A 12,776-nucleotide genomic window follows, 5' to 3' on the forward strand; every position below is an offset into this window, starting at 1 on the left:
ATTATATCTTTAGGATCCCTCAATTTGACTTTCTTTTTCATCCTAAAACACAATGTAATGGAGACTGAATAAGATTCCTTAGTGGGGAATTGACCAAAAAGGAATTGTTTGAGAACCTTAGTTTGAGACTGCAGCACACTTTGCAAGCGTCAACTAATTCTGTAACTTCTTTTGTTAACCTATTTATTGAGACAGGATTTAGCCAAAGAAGAGCTCAACTCGAGCTTTTAACACAGCCAACATTAAAGTCTGAAATCTATGGTATATGCTAATATATCTGTGTCTGCCTCCAAATACTTTTTATTAAGTGAATTCATTTTCCATGCTCACAAATTATGCTGGATTTTTTTTAGCTCTTAGATTTTGGAGCAGCAATAATGCAGAATCAATCTTACCAAGTTCCTGCAATTTCAAAGGTAATTGACATTGTTGGGGCTTTTTGGATACTTGGCACCAGAGTACGTGGTGTGTGGAAAGACAGATGAAAAGATAGATGTTTATTCCCGTGGGGTTGTGCTCCTGGAACTGGAACTTATTACAGGGAAAGAGGCCATATCGTTATCGTTCTATTTGGACATCTGTCCACAGTCGTGTCTATGTCTTCATATATGTAGCAAAATAGAATCTATTGTAATTTATTTCTTTATTCTGTTATCCAATTTCAGTTCGTCGTTAACCTTCCACATTGTTTCTTTATTCATCAAGTTTTAAGACAGCATCTGTGTTAGGCCTCTGCCAGCTGAGAAAAGTTAACAGGGGCTACAAATCTTGGTTCACCACCGTAAAGGGTAAAAGCTGCCAACTTTGAAGCAGATTGTGTAGGGTGGAACAGATCCCAGAACAAGTATTCATGGCGATTTGAGCAAAGATTAGCTGTCGGAGTACAAGGGGATTCTGCATTCAATGTGCCATTTCCACAACATGCAGTTTTGACATCTGTAAAACCTGAGACAATAAATGAAAATCGAAGGTCATTAGATTCTATATTATCATTCAACTGAAACAAATGCAAATGTATATTATCACTCAATGTGCCAGGTTTGCTGCTATCAAAGCAATATTTTAAGTGAAATCTGAAGTTGATACAACATTTGGCTTGGGGAAAGGAACTAGAACATTGTTTTGTAATTCAACTTGTGGCTAGATGCATATCTTGTTCATGTATAAATGTAATTTCTGAGTGAAAGGCTTACCGAATTTTGGAGCATTATCGATAACATTTATTGTCATCTCAATCGCATTTCCAAGAGAATACTTCATGTCCATGAACTCTGAACTGAGGTTGCGCATAAGGGTGTCCAGTATTGAATAGAAAGCCCTATAGCTTGGTCGTTCAACTCCTCCAAACAATCACCATTACCTGTATAAAGCCTTTGAGATGGGCAACACCCAACTGGTGGAACACTTACTATTCCAAACTTCCTTGCTCCAAGACTAATCAGATTCTGCACATTAACAATGACTTCAGTTCAAATGGACAGAAGTTATCCCTTGTTGGAGACAACTTGTATCAAGCAAGACATGACATTGCTACAGTTGATGATGGTTCAAAGAAGAAAGATGGAACTCTCACCCTTAAGTACTTCTCATATACGAGTCCTAAATTGGGTATGAACTGTTCTTTTGGTATTGTGTTGTTTGAATGGTAATTCCCCAGAATGTCATTGCTACCGGTGCTGATGAAAAACAGAGACTTGGAGAGAAACTTTTCTGTTTCTGATGGACCTTTTATTGCTAAGAGATCATTGTAGACAGTGGAGAATTGGTATACCTGCTCACCAATTGGTACAACATTCTTTTGTTGAGTCCATGTTAACTGAGAAGAAATATTGATCAGCAACAAGTTTGAATTAGATACGAGGAATGAACAACCAAAATCTGCCTTATGCAATGGAGAAATTCAGAGGCTTTACCGTTGTTTGTCCCGTTGTGTGAAGAAGGCCAGATCCTGCTGATGAAAAGTTGATACCTCTAAAGCTACGTTTCTTGATAGCAGATGTTCCATTAAGATAAAAAAAAAGTTGACGGGCTTCTCTTGAAACCAAATAGTTCAAATCAAACCATCACACAAGACAAAGCCATTTTAATCTAATGAGATTGAAATGATCACATCAGTTTATGTTATAGGAAATGCCTACTGAAGAAAAAAAATGCGAGGAGCACTACAACTATATATATATATATATATACTAACCAATAAAATCAGCGGTATTAAGGCCATTGCTGAATCTGCCAGTTGCTCTTGCAAAAGGAAAATCGACGCCATTGTGCGGGAAGTTAGCTTGAAGGATTTAGAGCAGAGGAAGAACAAAAAAAAGAAGAAACTAATCTGTCACTTGAAGTAAATTGGCTCTGCAGATCATGAGCTTCATTTCATTAATATATAAGCTTTAACATACAAAAGTTTGTTTAACTACTACAAGAGTTGTTTGCCTAACAGTATGGATCACCATGCACAGATCCATCATGTTACCTAAACTGATCAGATGGCAGAACCTATTACAAAAGTGCCAGTAGAAATGCCATACCTAGTTGCTTCAACCACTAACACACTAACACTCCTCCTTGGCATTTCTGCTGGAAACACCAAGATTTTTCCTCAATGTTTCAAACCTTGCCTTTGGTAAGGCTTTGGTTAGAATATCTGCAATTTGATCTTCTGACTTGCAATGCACTAGTTTCACTTCATTCTCAGCTTCAACTTCTCTAATAAAGTGATACTTGATCTTAATATGCTTAGTTCTTCCATGAAACACATGGTTCTTAACCATTGCAACTGTTGACTAATTATCACAAAAGATTTATGTTGGATCATCTTGCTTTTGACTCAAATCCATCATAATTTTTCTTAGCCAAATTGCTTGATTAACAGCAGCTGTAGCAGCTATATACTCTGTTTCTGCTGTTGATTGAGCCATAGTTCCTTGTTTCTTTGAATTCCAGCTGAACACATTTAATCCAATGAAAAACACATAGCCTGAAGTGTTTTTCATGTCTTCATGAGAGCCAGCCCAGTCACTGTCTGTGAATCTAATCAATCTTGAACTTTCATTCTTCTTGAACCAAATTCCAAGTTCACTAGTTCCTTTGACATATCTCAACACTCTTTTTGCAGCCTTAAAATGTAACTCACTAGGATGTTGCATGAACCTAAAGAGTAAATTTGCAGCATACATGATGTCTAGCCTTGTTGCTGTCAAATACAATAAGCAACCAATCAAGCTTCTATAAATAGAACCATCAACTTTGTTAGCTCCATCTTCCTTAATAAGTTTTTCTTTTTGAGCCAAAAGAGTGTTGACTGGTTTGCAATTTTTCATCCCAAATTTATTCAAGATTTCATTTGCATATTTTCTTTGACAAATGAAGATTCTTTGCTGGTCTTGATGAATCTCCATTCCAAGAAAGTAAGACATTTCTCCCATATCTGTCATCTCAAAAATTTTCTGCATTTGTAGCTTAAAATCCTCCACAAGAGCAGATTTGCTACCTGTCACCAAAAGATCATCAACATATAAAAAGATAATCAACAGATCATCACTGTTAAAAACTTTAATGTACAATGTTGCTTCACTGAGGCTTTTCTTGAATCTTAACTTCAGTAAATGATCATCAATTTTGGAATTTCACACTCTTGGAGCTTGTTTTAATCCATACAAAGCCTTCTTGAGTAGATAGACTTTACCTTCATGTCCCTTGGCAACAAAACCATCAGGTTGTTCAATGTAAATCTCCTCCTTAAGATAACCATTCAAGAAGGCAGATTTGACATCAAGTTGGTATATTTTCCAATTTTGCTGAGTTGCTAAGGCTAATAGCAGTCTTATGGTGTCCAACCTTGCAACTGGAGCAAATGTCTCTGAAAAATCAATACCAAGCTGCTGGGAATAGCCTTTAGCTACCAATCTAGCTTTAAGTTTATTGATGGAACCATCAGCATTCAACTTTGTTATGAAAATCCATTTAACACCAATGATGTTTTTGTTGCTTGGTCTGTCAACCAGCATCCATGTTTGATTTTTCTCAATCATTTGAATCTCCTCCTTCATGGCATTCTTCCACTCTGAAAATTTGACAGCTTGTTCAAAGCTTGCAGGTTCAAGAATGGTAACATTTGATCTTTGATAAATATCTGTGAGTGGTCTGATTCCTCTCACTGGTTCATGATCAATGATTTCATTTTCAAACATATAATCTTCTTGATCTTGAAAGCTTATCATGTCTGCAGCAGTTTGCTTGACTGATTCTCCCTTTGACTTTTCCCAATTTCAGGCAGCTTGCTGATTAAATCTCACATTTCTACTTACAATCATCTTGCCTGTAAGTGGATTGTAAGTCCTATAGCCTTTGGTGATGTTGCTATAACCCAGAAAAATACATATTTCTGCTTTTTGATCAAGCTTGTCCCTTTTGATATCAGGAACAAACACATAACAGATGCTGCCAAAAATTCTGAGGTGGTGCATTGATGGTTTGCTTCCATACCAGGCTTCGAAAATAGTGTTTTCTTTCAAAGCTTTTGTGGGCAGCCTGTTGAGCAAGTAGACAGAGGTATTGACTGCCTCTGCCCAAAATTTCTTTGGAAGATTCTTCTCAAACAGCATGTATCTTGCCATCTCCATGATTGTTCTATTCTTCCTTTCATTGACTCCGTTTTGTTGTGGAGTGTAAGTTGCTGTTAGTTGGTGTTCAATTCCTGTAACTTCACAAAACTCATTAAATCTGTCAGATGTGTATTCGGTACCATTGTCTGACCTTATGATCTTGATTTTGCAGCCACTTTAATTCTCAATCCAAGCCTTGAACTTCCAAAATACATTTGTAACTTCAGACTTTTGTTTCATGAAGTAAATCCAACACATTCTGGTAAAATCATCTATAAAAGCAATGAAATATCTACTGCCATTCAAGGACAAGGTTCTCATAGGACCACAAACATCAGTATGAACAAGTTGTAGTTTTTCAGTTGCCCTCCATGCTTTGTTAATTACAAATTGCAACTTACTTTATTTTTTTAGCTGACAGACTTCACACACTCCAGCACTGACTTCAACAGTAGGCATGTTTAATACAAATCATTTTTATGCATGAAATTCAATGCATTGTAGTTGAAATGTCCCATCCTTTTATGCCATAAAAAAGATTCATCATGTGAAGTAGCATATGTAGAGGAGTTTGCTTCATGCCAATTCAAGGAAAAACATTTTTCTTTCATATTAACAGTAAAGAGTTCATGGCTAGTGGGATCATGAATTATGCATGCCTTATCTTTGAAAACTAAAGAGTAGTTATTTTCTAGCAACTGTCCTACACTTAACAGGTTTTGATCTATTTTAGGCATAAATAACACATCTGAAATGAGTTTGGTACCTGTTGGTGTCTCAACTGTCACTACTCTTTTTCCTTTAACTTCTATGAAATCACCATTACCTATCTGACTTTAGAGGTACAGGTTTTGTCTAGTTCTTTGAACATGTTGATATCAGATGCCATATGATGTGTGCAGCCACTGTCAATGAGCCATGCACTTGAGGTGGTTCTGGTTCCATAGCAAGTTACAACAAAAACTTGCTCTTCTAGCTGTTGTTGATTGTCAGCAACTCTGGCTTGTTGATCTGACTACTGCTGTTTTTTATTTTTACATACCTTCTCTATGTGACCAAGCTGCTTATAGTACCTACATTATATGTCAGGTCTATACCAGTAATATTTCTCCAAGTGAGTGGTCTTTTTACAATGAGAGCAATGTGGGAACTTTCATTTCTTTTCACTGTTTCTAGAACCTTTATTTCTTTGCTCTCCTTGTTTTCTGTCTTTGCTTTCTGTTTGCATCTTACCTTTCTCTTTGGCTGTAAAAGCACCTTCTATTGAATCTTCTTGTCTGATAGCCCTTCTTTGCTCTTGAGCTTGTAAAACATTGAACAATTCTGCTGGAGTTATCTTGGTCAGGTCCTTAGAGTCTTCAAGGGATGAGATTTTTGACTCAAACCTCTCTGGTAAGCTGACAAGAACCTTCTCTACAATTCTTTTGTCTGACAGCTCCTCACCAAGTAATCTAATCTTATTTACTATCTTCATGAGTCTGTTATTGTACTGCTTTAAATTTTCAGACTCCTTCATCTTTAAGACTTCAAACTCTCTTCTAAGATTCAACACTTGTATTTGTCTTGTCTTGTCACTGCCTTGAAACTCTTCCATAAGCACATCTCAAGCTTGTTTTACAGTTTCACAAGTCATGATTCTAATGAATATGTTATCAGAAACTGAAGACTCTATACAGCTTTTAGTCTTGTACCTCTTTGCTTTTTTTTCACTATAATTTTTCATTTGAGTTACTGTTGGATTTGCAGGAAGTTGTGGTGGTTCCTTCTTATTTTTCACCACTTCCCACAAATCAAAAGCACTTAAATAAGTCTTCATTTTGACAGCCCATATCTGGTAGTTCTCACCAGAAAAAATAAGAGGTGGAGGTATGGAGCAATTGCTTGAGGCCATTTAAGGTTGACAAAAGCTGGCTGGTAAGTGTTTGATGGCTTTTCACTCAATTTTTTGAAACTCACAGGTCTTCTAAGACCTTAAAGAATGCTCTAATACCAATTGAAGGATTTAGAGCAAAGGAAGAACAAAAAAAAGAAGAAACTAATCTGTCATTTGAAGTAAATTGGCTCTGCAGATCATGAGCTTCATTTCATTAATATATAGGCTTTAACATACAAAAGTTTGTTTAACTACTACAAGAGTTGTTTGCCTAACAGTATGGATCACCATGCACAGATCCATCATGTTATCTAAATTGATCAGATGGCAGAACCTATTACAAAAGTGTAAGTAAAAATGCCATACCTAGTTGCTTCAACCACTAACACACTAACATAGCTCTTATAGTACTTCCAGGCAAGTAATTTTTGGTTCCAACATCAGCTGTAGAATCTCCTAGTATGAAGATGGCTGGCACCTCTGCAGTTGCTGATTGAAGAATACCTATGACCAACGACAAGACAAAGACCAAACATTTAGCCATGGGAAATTGAGCAAAATAACTCGTTTCCTTAAATCCTTTTCTCTCTATTTTGGTAGTAGCTTCATTCTACAAACTATTTATATGCAAAGCAATCCTAGGAATCTATATTGGAAATACCGTAGAGATGGTCAAAACTGCAAGGTTATATTACTCTCCGTTAGGTGGAATGTAATATTCCAAGGCCGGATTGACCTTTTATTGAACCGTTCCTTCTTGTTATTGATAATTGGCTTTTCTATGATTTATGATAGACACAAGGCAATATCTTTCATCTGTTTACAAATTTCCTTATGTTTAATTGACCTAATTGGCTTTTCTTTGCACGTTATTTCTATGTTTGACTCTTTTTCTTTTCATGTTATTACCTTTTTTTAGTATTAAAAAAATTTGAATTCTGATCATTGAAATTAAAAATTCAACATTTTATTAATAGGTCATACAAGATTCGACATGTTATTACCTTTATTTTAATATATAATTTTTTTCTTTGAGCAATACAGAACCTGTGAATTAATAGAAAAAGCTGTCAATTTGATCTTTCACTTGTAAAGAATAGAGATCAGGCCCTGGAAATTGTCCATTAATAAGAATTCCCTGTAAAAACAATAAAACGTCTCTTTCAGAAGAACAGCTAAACCCAGATATAAAAAAGAAATTAATAAATAACTGATAGCATATTATATATTAATTTACAAACCTGCTGGCGAACCCCAAGTGGGGAAATATCACCATAAGTAACATTCCAGTTGGGGAACCTGTAAGGATCCTCAGCCTGAACAATAACAACAGCAAGAACTACAAAGATTGCACATCTTAGTCTATACCCTAGAGCTGGACCCTTTAAGCATCATTTTGTGATGGTCCTGATGGAGAAGAAGAGAATTGGATTTGATTTAGTGCAGTTTGATGATATAGAAGGTCGAGGAAGCTAGACAGGCTTCGGTAAACCTAAAAGAAAAAGGTTACAGCCTTTACAGGACAGGATACTTCAATGTGGTCTCTAGTAACCGATACGTGACTTATTTAAAGTGCATTGCCAAAAAGGGATCTCCCAAAAGGTCAACCTCTGCCAAAAACAACGAACAAATGAATGAATAAACTAATAAAACCAATACAAAAAGATTTAATGATTTGAGAAAAGAAAAAAGAAGAAGAAAATGAGAAAATGAGAGAAGAAATGAGTGGTTTCGGGTTGGTTGGTTGAAGTGTATCATGTTTTTATAGTGTGCATAGTTGGGGATCATGAATGTGGTGATTGACCCACCAAAATGTCCAAAATGTGGCTTTCATTCATAAACTGTCCAGTAAGAATTTGAAAGGTAGGCTACATGTCAAATATAGAGACCAAAATGTCCCTGTTAGGGTGGAAATTAAAGTAGGAAATCAGGAGAAAAGGGAATCCTGCGGGGGGTTAAATTCACCGGGGTTGAAAATGGTAAGGAAATAATTTTACGCGGAGATGCAATGTAATGGGATTTCTGGAACTTCAAATTACTAACAGCCGACCTGCCTCTTTTGGCTGCTGACAGAATGATGACAGTGAGTTTTCATATTTGTGAATTTTCATTGAAGTGATTGTTAGTCGAATATCCATATTCATATCATGCTAACAAATGCATTTTTTATGGATAGTCCGTCCATTTAGCTGCTTAGCTGTGTTGTTGTTGTGACTTGTGATAAAGAATTGCACTCAGGGAAGCATCACTGAATTTTCAGCCTGAAATCAGGGATGATCAGCTCAAAATAGAAACTGAAAAGAATTTTAATATAGAATTTAACCTAGCTGCCTAAAAATTTGCTATCAAGAAAATGGATGGCGTTTCTTATCCTAAAACTTCCCCTTCTCAAGATTACACCCAACAACATGCCAATGCCAGTAACCAAGCTGCAATCGCCACTTCACTTTACTTCTCTAACTCTTCGAACTCACTTGTTCCTTTACAACACGACCAATCTCAAACATGGGAACTCTCTTGTTAAACCAATCTCTATCTCGTCTCGATCTTTCCCAAAACCCTCCACTTCATTTCTACGACAACAACTCACGTCAAACCCAACAAAAATTTTGCTCTCTTTGGGGTCCAAAACCAAGAAAAAAAAAACTTCCAAGAAACAAGGAACACATTCCAAGCAAACCTTAAAGATAAAGCGGATGATTCCCATGATGAATCGTCGGCATAGGCTCTTCCAAGTGGGAAATATATGGAATACTTATAGAATGGAAAGACGGTCATGCCCCTTCATGGGTTCCACAAGATTTCATAGCCAAAGGAAGTAGTGGCAGAATATGAAACCCCATGGTGGACAACGGCTAAGAAAGCTGACGACAAGGCTTTGGCAGAACTTTTAGCAGCTGAGGATGATTGGCGTGATATTGCTGCTGTTGACCCAGATGGCAGAACCGCCCTTCTCTTTGTATCAGGTCTTGGCTCCGAGGCCCGAGCCATGGGCCGAATATGATATTTTAAGTCCAGGCTTTAGTTTAATGATTTGACCCAACTTTGGCCTAATGTGGTTGGTTTTGTGGGTTTAAGTGGATATCTTAAATGAATATTTTTATTCATTAATTTTTTTAAATTGCCCTTTTAAATTAAAATTTATTTATTATAATTTCAAATTTTGTTAATAAGATTAATTTTGTGCAAAAAAGAGTTTTAATCATATTAAATTATTGTTAGAATACATTTTTTTTAGATAATGATTCTTTGGTAACTCTTAATGGATTAATTTATTAAAAAATTAGTAATTAGAATTCATGAATAACTATATCTCATCTCATTATCTTTATTGATAAACTTGATTTTAATGTAGATATATGCTCTTTTTTTGTTAATTTTTTTTTGGATAATAAATTTTTAGATAACTCTTAACTAATAAGTTTATCAAACAAGAATAATTTTAATTACAGTCCAAGAATAATTAAATTAAATCTCGTACCATTATATATTAATAAACTTTGTTTTCAATATTTGATAAATAATATATATTAAATGCTTATAATATTAATTGCAAGGCAAGTGCAATGGGCCTACCTGCGGCAACGGTCCTTGGCATTCATTGACGAATGATGAACATTAACGACGGTGGATGTTTTATTTTCTATAAATTTGATAATTTATATATTTATAATGTATAAAATATTAAAGTTTTGTATATTTATATTATATTTTATATAAAAAATTTATATCATAATATATAAATATATATTTTTTATTTTTATTAAAATTTTAAATTATATTATTTTTTTATTTTTATTCATATTATTTTTATATAATGTATTATGTTTAAAATGTTTAAAATAGTCAAATCTATTTGGTGGGCCAAGAATGGCACCCAAGTGAGCCCAGCATGCCACTTTTTTTTTCTTCTATATTTCTTCCTAAGGAAAAATACAAAATGGAAAATCATAGACAATAAATGGAACAATTTTCGTGTCTCGTGACTCCAAAAACTTGAAAGTCGAAAGCCATCTCTGTCTCTTCCTTTTCTTTGCTTCAGTTTCCTTTCTCGTTTGTATTCAAAAACCCATAGCTTTATTCTTCTTCTTTGTCGATCTCAGAGTGATAGACCAGAAAAATGCATGCAAAAACGGATTCAGAAGGAACGAGTATTGATGCGTCATGGCCACCAAGGTCACCCAGGAGGCCTGTTTACTATGTCCAGAGCCCCTCGAACCATGACGTTGAGAAGATGTCATATGGGTCAAGCCCCACAGCTTCACCAATGCACCATTATTACCATTGCTCTCCCATTCACCATTCCAGGGAGTCATCTACGTCAAGGTTCTCGGCTTCTCTTAAGAACCCGAGGAGTCTTTCTGCTTGGAAGCATGTGCGGATTGGTCATGTCGATAATGACGACGACGACGACGACGACGATGATGCAATGGACGGTCGTAATGGACGCAGGGCTACTAACGTCAGGCTTTATCTTTGCCTCGTTTTCTTGTTTTTTGTGCTGTTTACGGTGTTCTCCTTGATCTTGTGGGGTGCTAGCAAGAGTTACAAGCCTAAAATCTTCGTTAAGGTCAGGTTTTTTTTTTTGGCACATTGGTTTTTCTGTGAGTTGACTCAATTGTCACCCATCTCTTTGTACTTGGTGGGCTTTTCTTTTTGGGTGAACTCTGTGATTATAGTTGTTTTTATTCTGTAAATCATTAACCTTTAATTTTTCATTAGGAAAACATAGTAGGCACCGAGCATTTAATGTTACTGAAAGAAAAGAAGGATTTTTCTTTCCATTGATGAAATTATAAACTCTTTCTCTTCGATATGAGTCAACTCAGTGACTCAGTTCACGAGTTTTTTCGTGGAATGGGCATTTACAGATTTCTAGGGGCTAGGAATATGGAATAGGCGCCATTTTAATTGCTTAATCCCGCAATTTGAGCTTTTTTTTTTTTTTTTTTCAATTTATTAATTGTAATTTTTACTAAATAAATCACTACTTTCTCTAAACAATGTGTACTGGTTTGTGAGCAGCACATAGCGTTCGAGAACTTATATTATCAGGCAGGAACCGACCAGTCGGGGGTGCCAACTGATATGCTTTCACTTAACTCAACGGTCATGATTTCATACAGAAATCCAGCTACTTTCTATGCCGTCCATGTCACCTCTACCCCATGGGAGCTTCACCATTTCCAGCTCAAAATTGCCTCTGGACAGGTAAAAGTGGAATCCTTTTTTTGAATCCCTGTTTTGGTTGGGTCAAAAGACTTATTGGGTTAGCAGTTTGCAGCCTAGAGAAGTGGGAAAATTTTAGCATAGGGCTTTGAATGCTACTGGATGTCTTTAATCGAGTGCCTTAAAAAGGCTGCAAAGACTGCACCTAAAATAATCACAATGGGTCCCCCACAGAGGGTCCAACACAGAGAAACACTATGGCATTCGCACATGGCACATGAATCTTTGCTGCTTAGCTGTCTTCCAAGGTTGGAACAATACATAGTGCACAGTTCATCCTCTAGGATAGCAAGGAATGTTCCAAAGTTTGAAACTGGGTTCTTAATATTGTCACTTTTCGGGTTTGATTAAAGCTTAAAAGATGGTTGGCTTTTGGACAGCCACTCGGCTTTAGTTTCTTAAGACACTTTGAGGTTTATGATGATGTTTTGTTTATGAAATAGATGAAGAAGTTTACTCAATCAAGAAAGAGTCAGCGGAAAGTGGTGACAATTGTGCAAGGGAATCAAGTTCCATTATATGGTGGGATACCGGTTCTTATGAACTCCAGAGAGCACATGGGCAGCTTAGCAGTGCCTCTGAACCTGACATTTGTGATGAGGTCAAGGGCCTACATTTTGGGCAGACTGGTGAAGACCAAGTTCTATGGCCGGTTCAGATGCTCTGTCACACTCAGAGGAAACAAACTTGGGAAGGCCCTTAATTTGACAGATTCATGTATTTATCAGTGAATGCTCATCTCCATTTGTACGTAAACTTGTAGTATTAGGCATCTAACATGACCAACCTGAGTTTTCACATTTTTGCTTTTTGAAATCTTAATTTCCCAAGAATTCCAGGTACTTAAAATCTCTGAATGAATGCTCCTTTGATGCTTTAAACTTTGGACTTGGATGGTGAACTCTGAATATATAGATCCTAGTCTTTTGCAATGTAAATTTTGAGATTTGCCGAAGAAACAAGATGAATTATGTTCATTTATGATTAAATTTGTTTTAATTGGCTCCTCTCTTTCAGCAAGTTGATTGTTTAAGTATAGATTTAATAATTTTAAAATACGATATGATAAT

The 12,776-nt window shown here is 36.0% G+C and overlaps 1 protein-coding gene and 1 pseudogene across 2 annotated transcripts; one reads left to right on the plus strand and one right to left on the minus strand.

Moving 5' to 3' along the window:
• Positions 1 to 673: 673 nt before the first annotated feature.
• Positions 674 to 9,546, minus strand: LOC111282110 (GDSL esterase/lipase At5g55050-like; annotated as a pseudogene). Its single transcript, XR_016342405.1, has 7 exons — positions 7,719 to 9,546; positions 6,865 to 7,615; positions 2,189 to 2,281; positions 1,914 to 2,048; positions 1,574 to 1,816; positions 1,194 to 1,445; positions 674 to 945 (listed from the first exon to the last, which is right to left on the minus strand). The product of XR_016342405.1 is annotated as a GDSL esterase/lipase At5g55050-like (transcript).
• An 898-nt stretch (positions 9,547 to 10,444) lies between these two features.
• Positions 10,445 to 12,682, plus strand: LOC111282847 (uncharacterized). The gene is made up of 3 exons (XM_022871110.2): positions 10,445 to 11,047; positions 11,503 to 11,688; positions 12,150 to 12,682. Exons 1-3 carry the CDS (start codon positions 10,598 to 10,600, stop codon positions 12,435 to 12,437), a joined length of 924 nt encoding a protein of 307 aa, XP_022726845.1. The 5' UTR covers positions 10,445 to 10,597; the 3' UTR covers positions 12,438 to 12,682.
• The last annotated feature ends 94 nt before the right edge of the window (positions 12,683 to 12,776 follow it).

The sequence above is a fragment of the Durio zibethinus genome, chromosome 5 (genome assembly GCF_047325235.1).
Source record: "Durio zibethinus cultivar Kanyao isolate XHJ-2024 chromosome 5, ASM4732523v1, whole genome shotgun sequence".
Classification (NCBI taxonomy): Eukaryota; Viridiplantae; Streptophyta; class Magnoliopsida; order Malvales; family Malvaceae; genus Durio; species Durio zibethinus.

Bases quoted from the DNA above. Each gene is read 5' to 3' on its own strand.
- LOC111282847 (XM_022871110.2), top strand. From the start codon at position 10,598: ATGCATGCAAAAACGGATTCAGAAGGAACGAGTATTGATGCGTCATGG. The intron at 11,048-11,502 runs GTCAGGTTTTTT...GTTTGTGAGCAG, and splicing joins AGCCTAAAATCTTCGTTAAG to CACATAGCGTTCGAGAACTT. The intron at 11,689-12,149 runs GTAAAAGTGGAA...TTTATGAAATAG, and splicing joins TCAAAATTGCCTCTGGACAG to ATGAAGAAGTTTACTCAATC.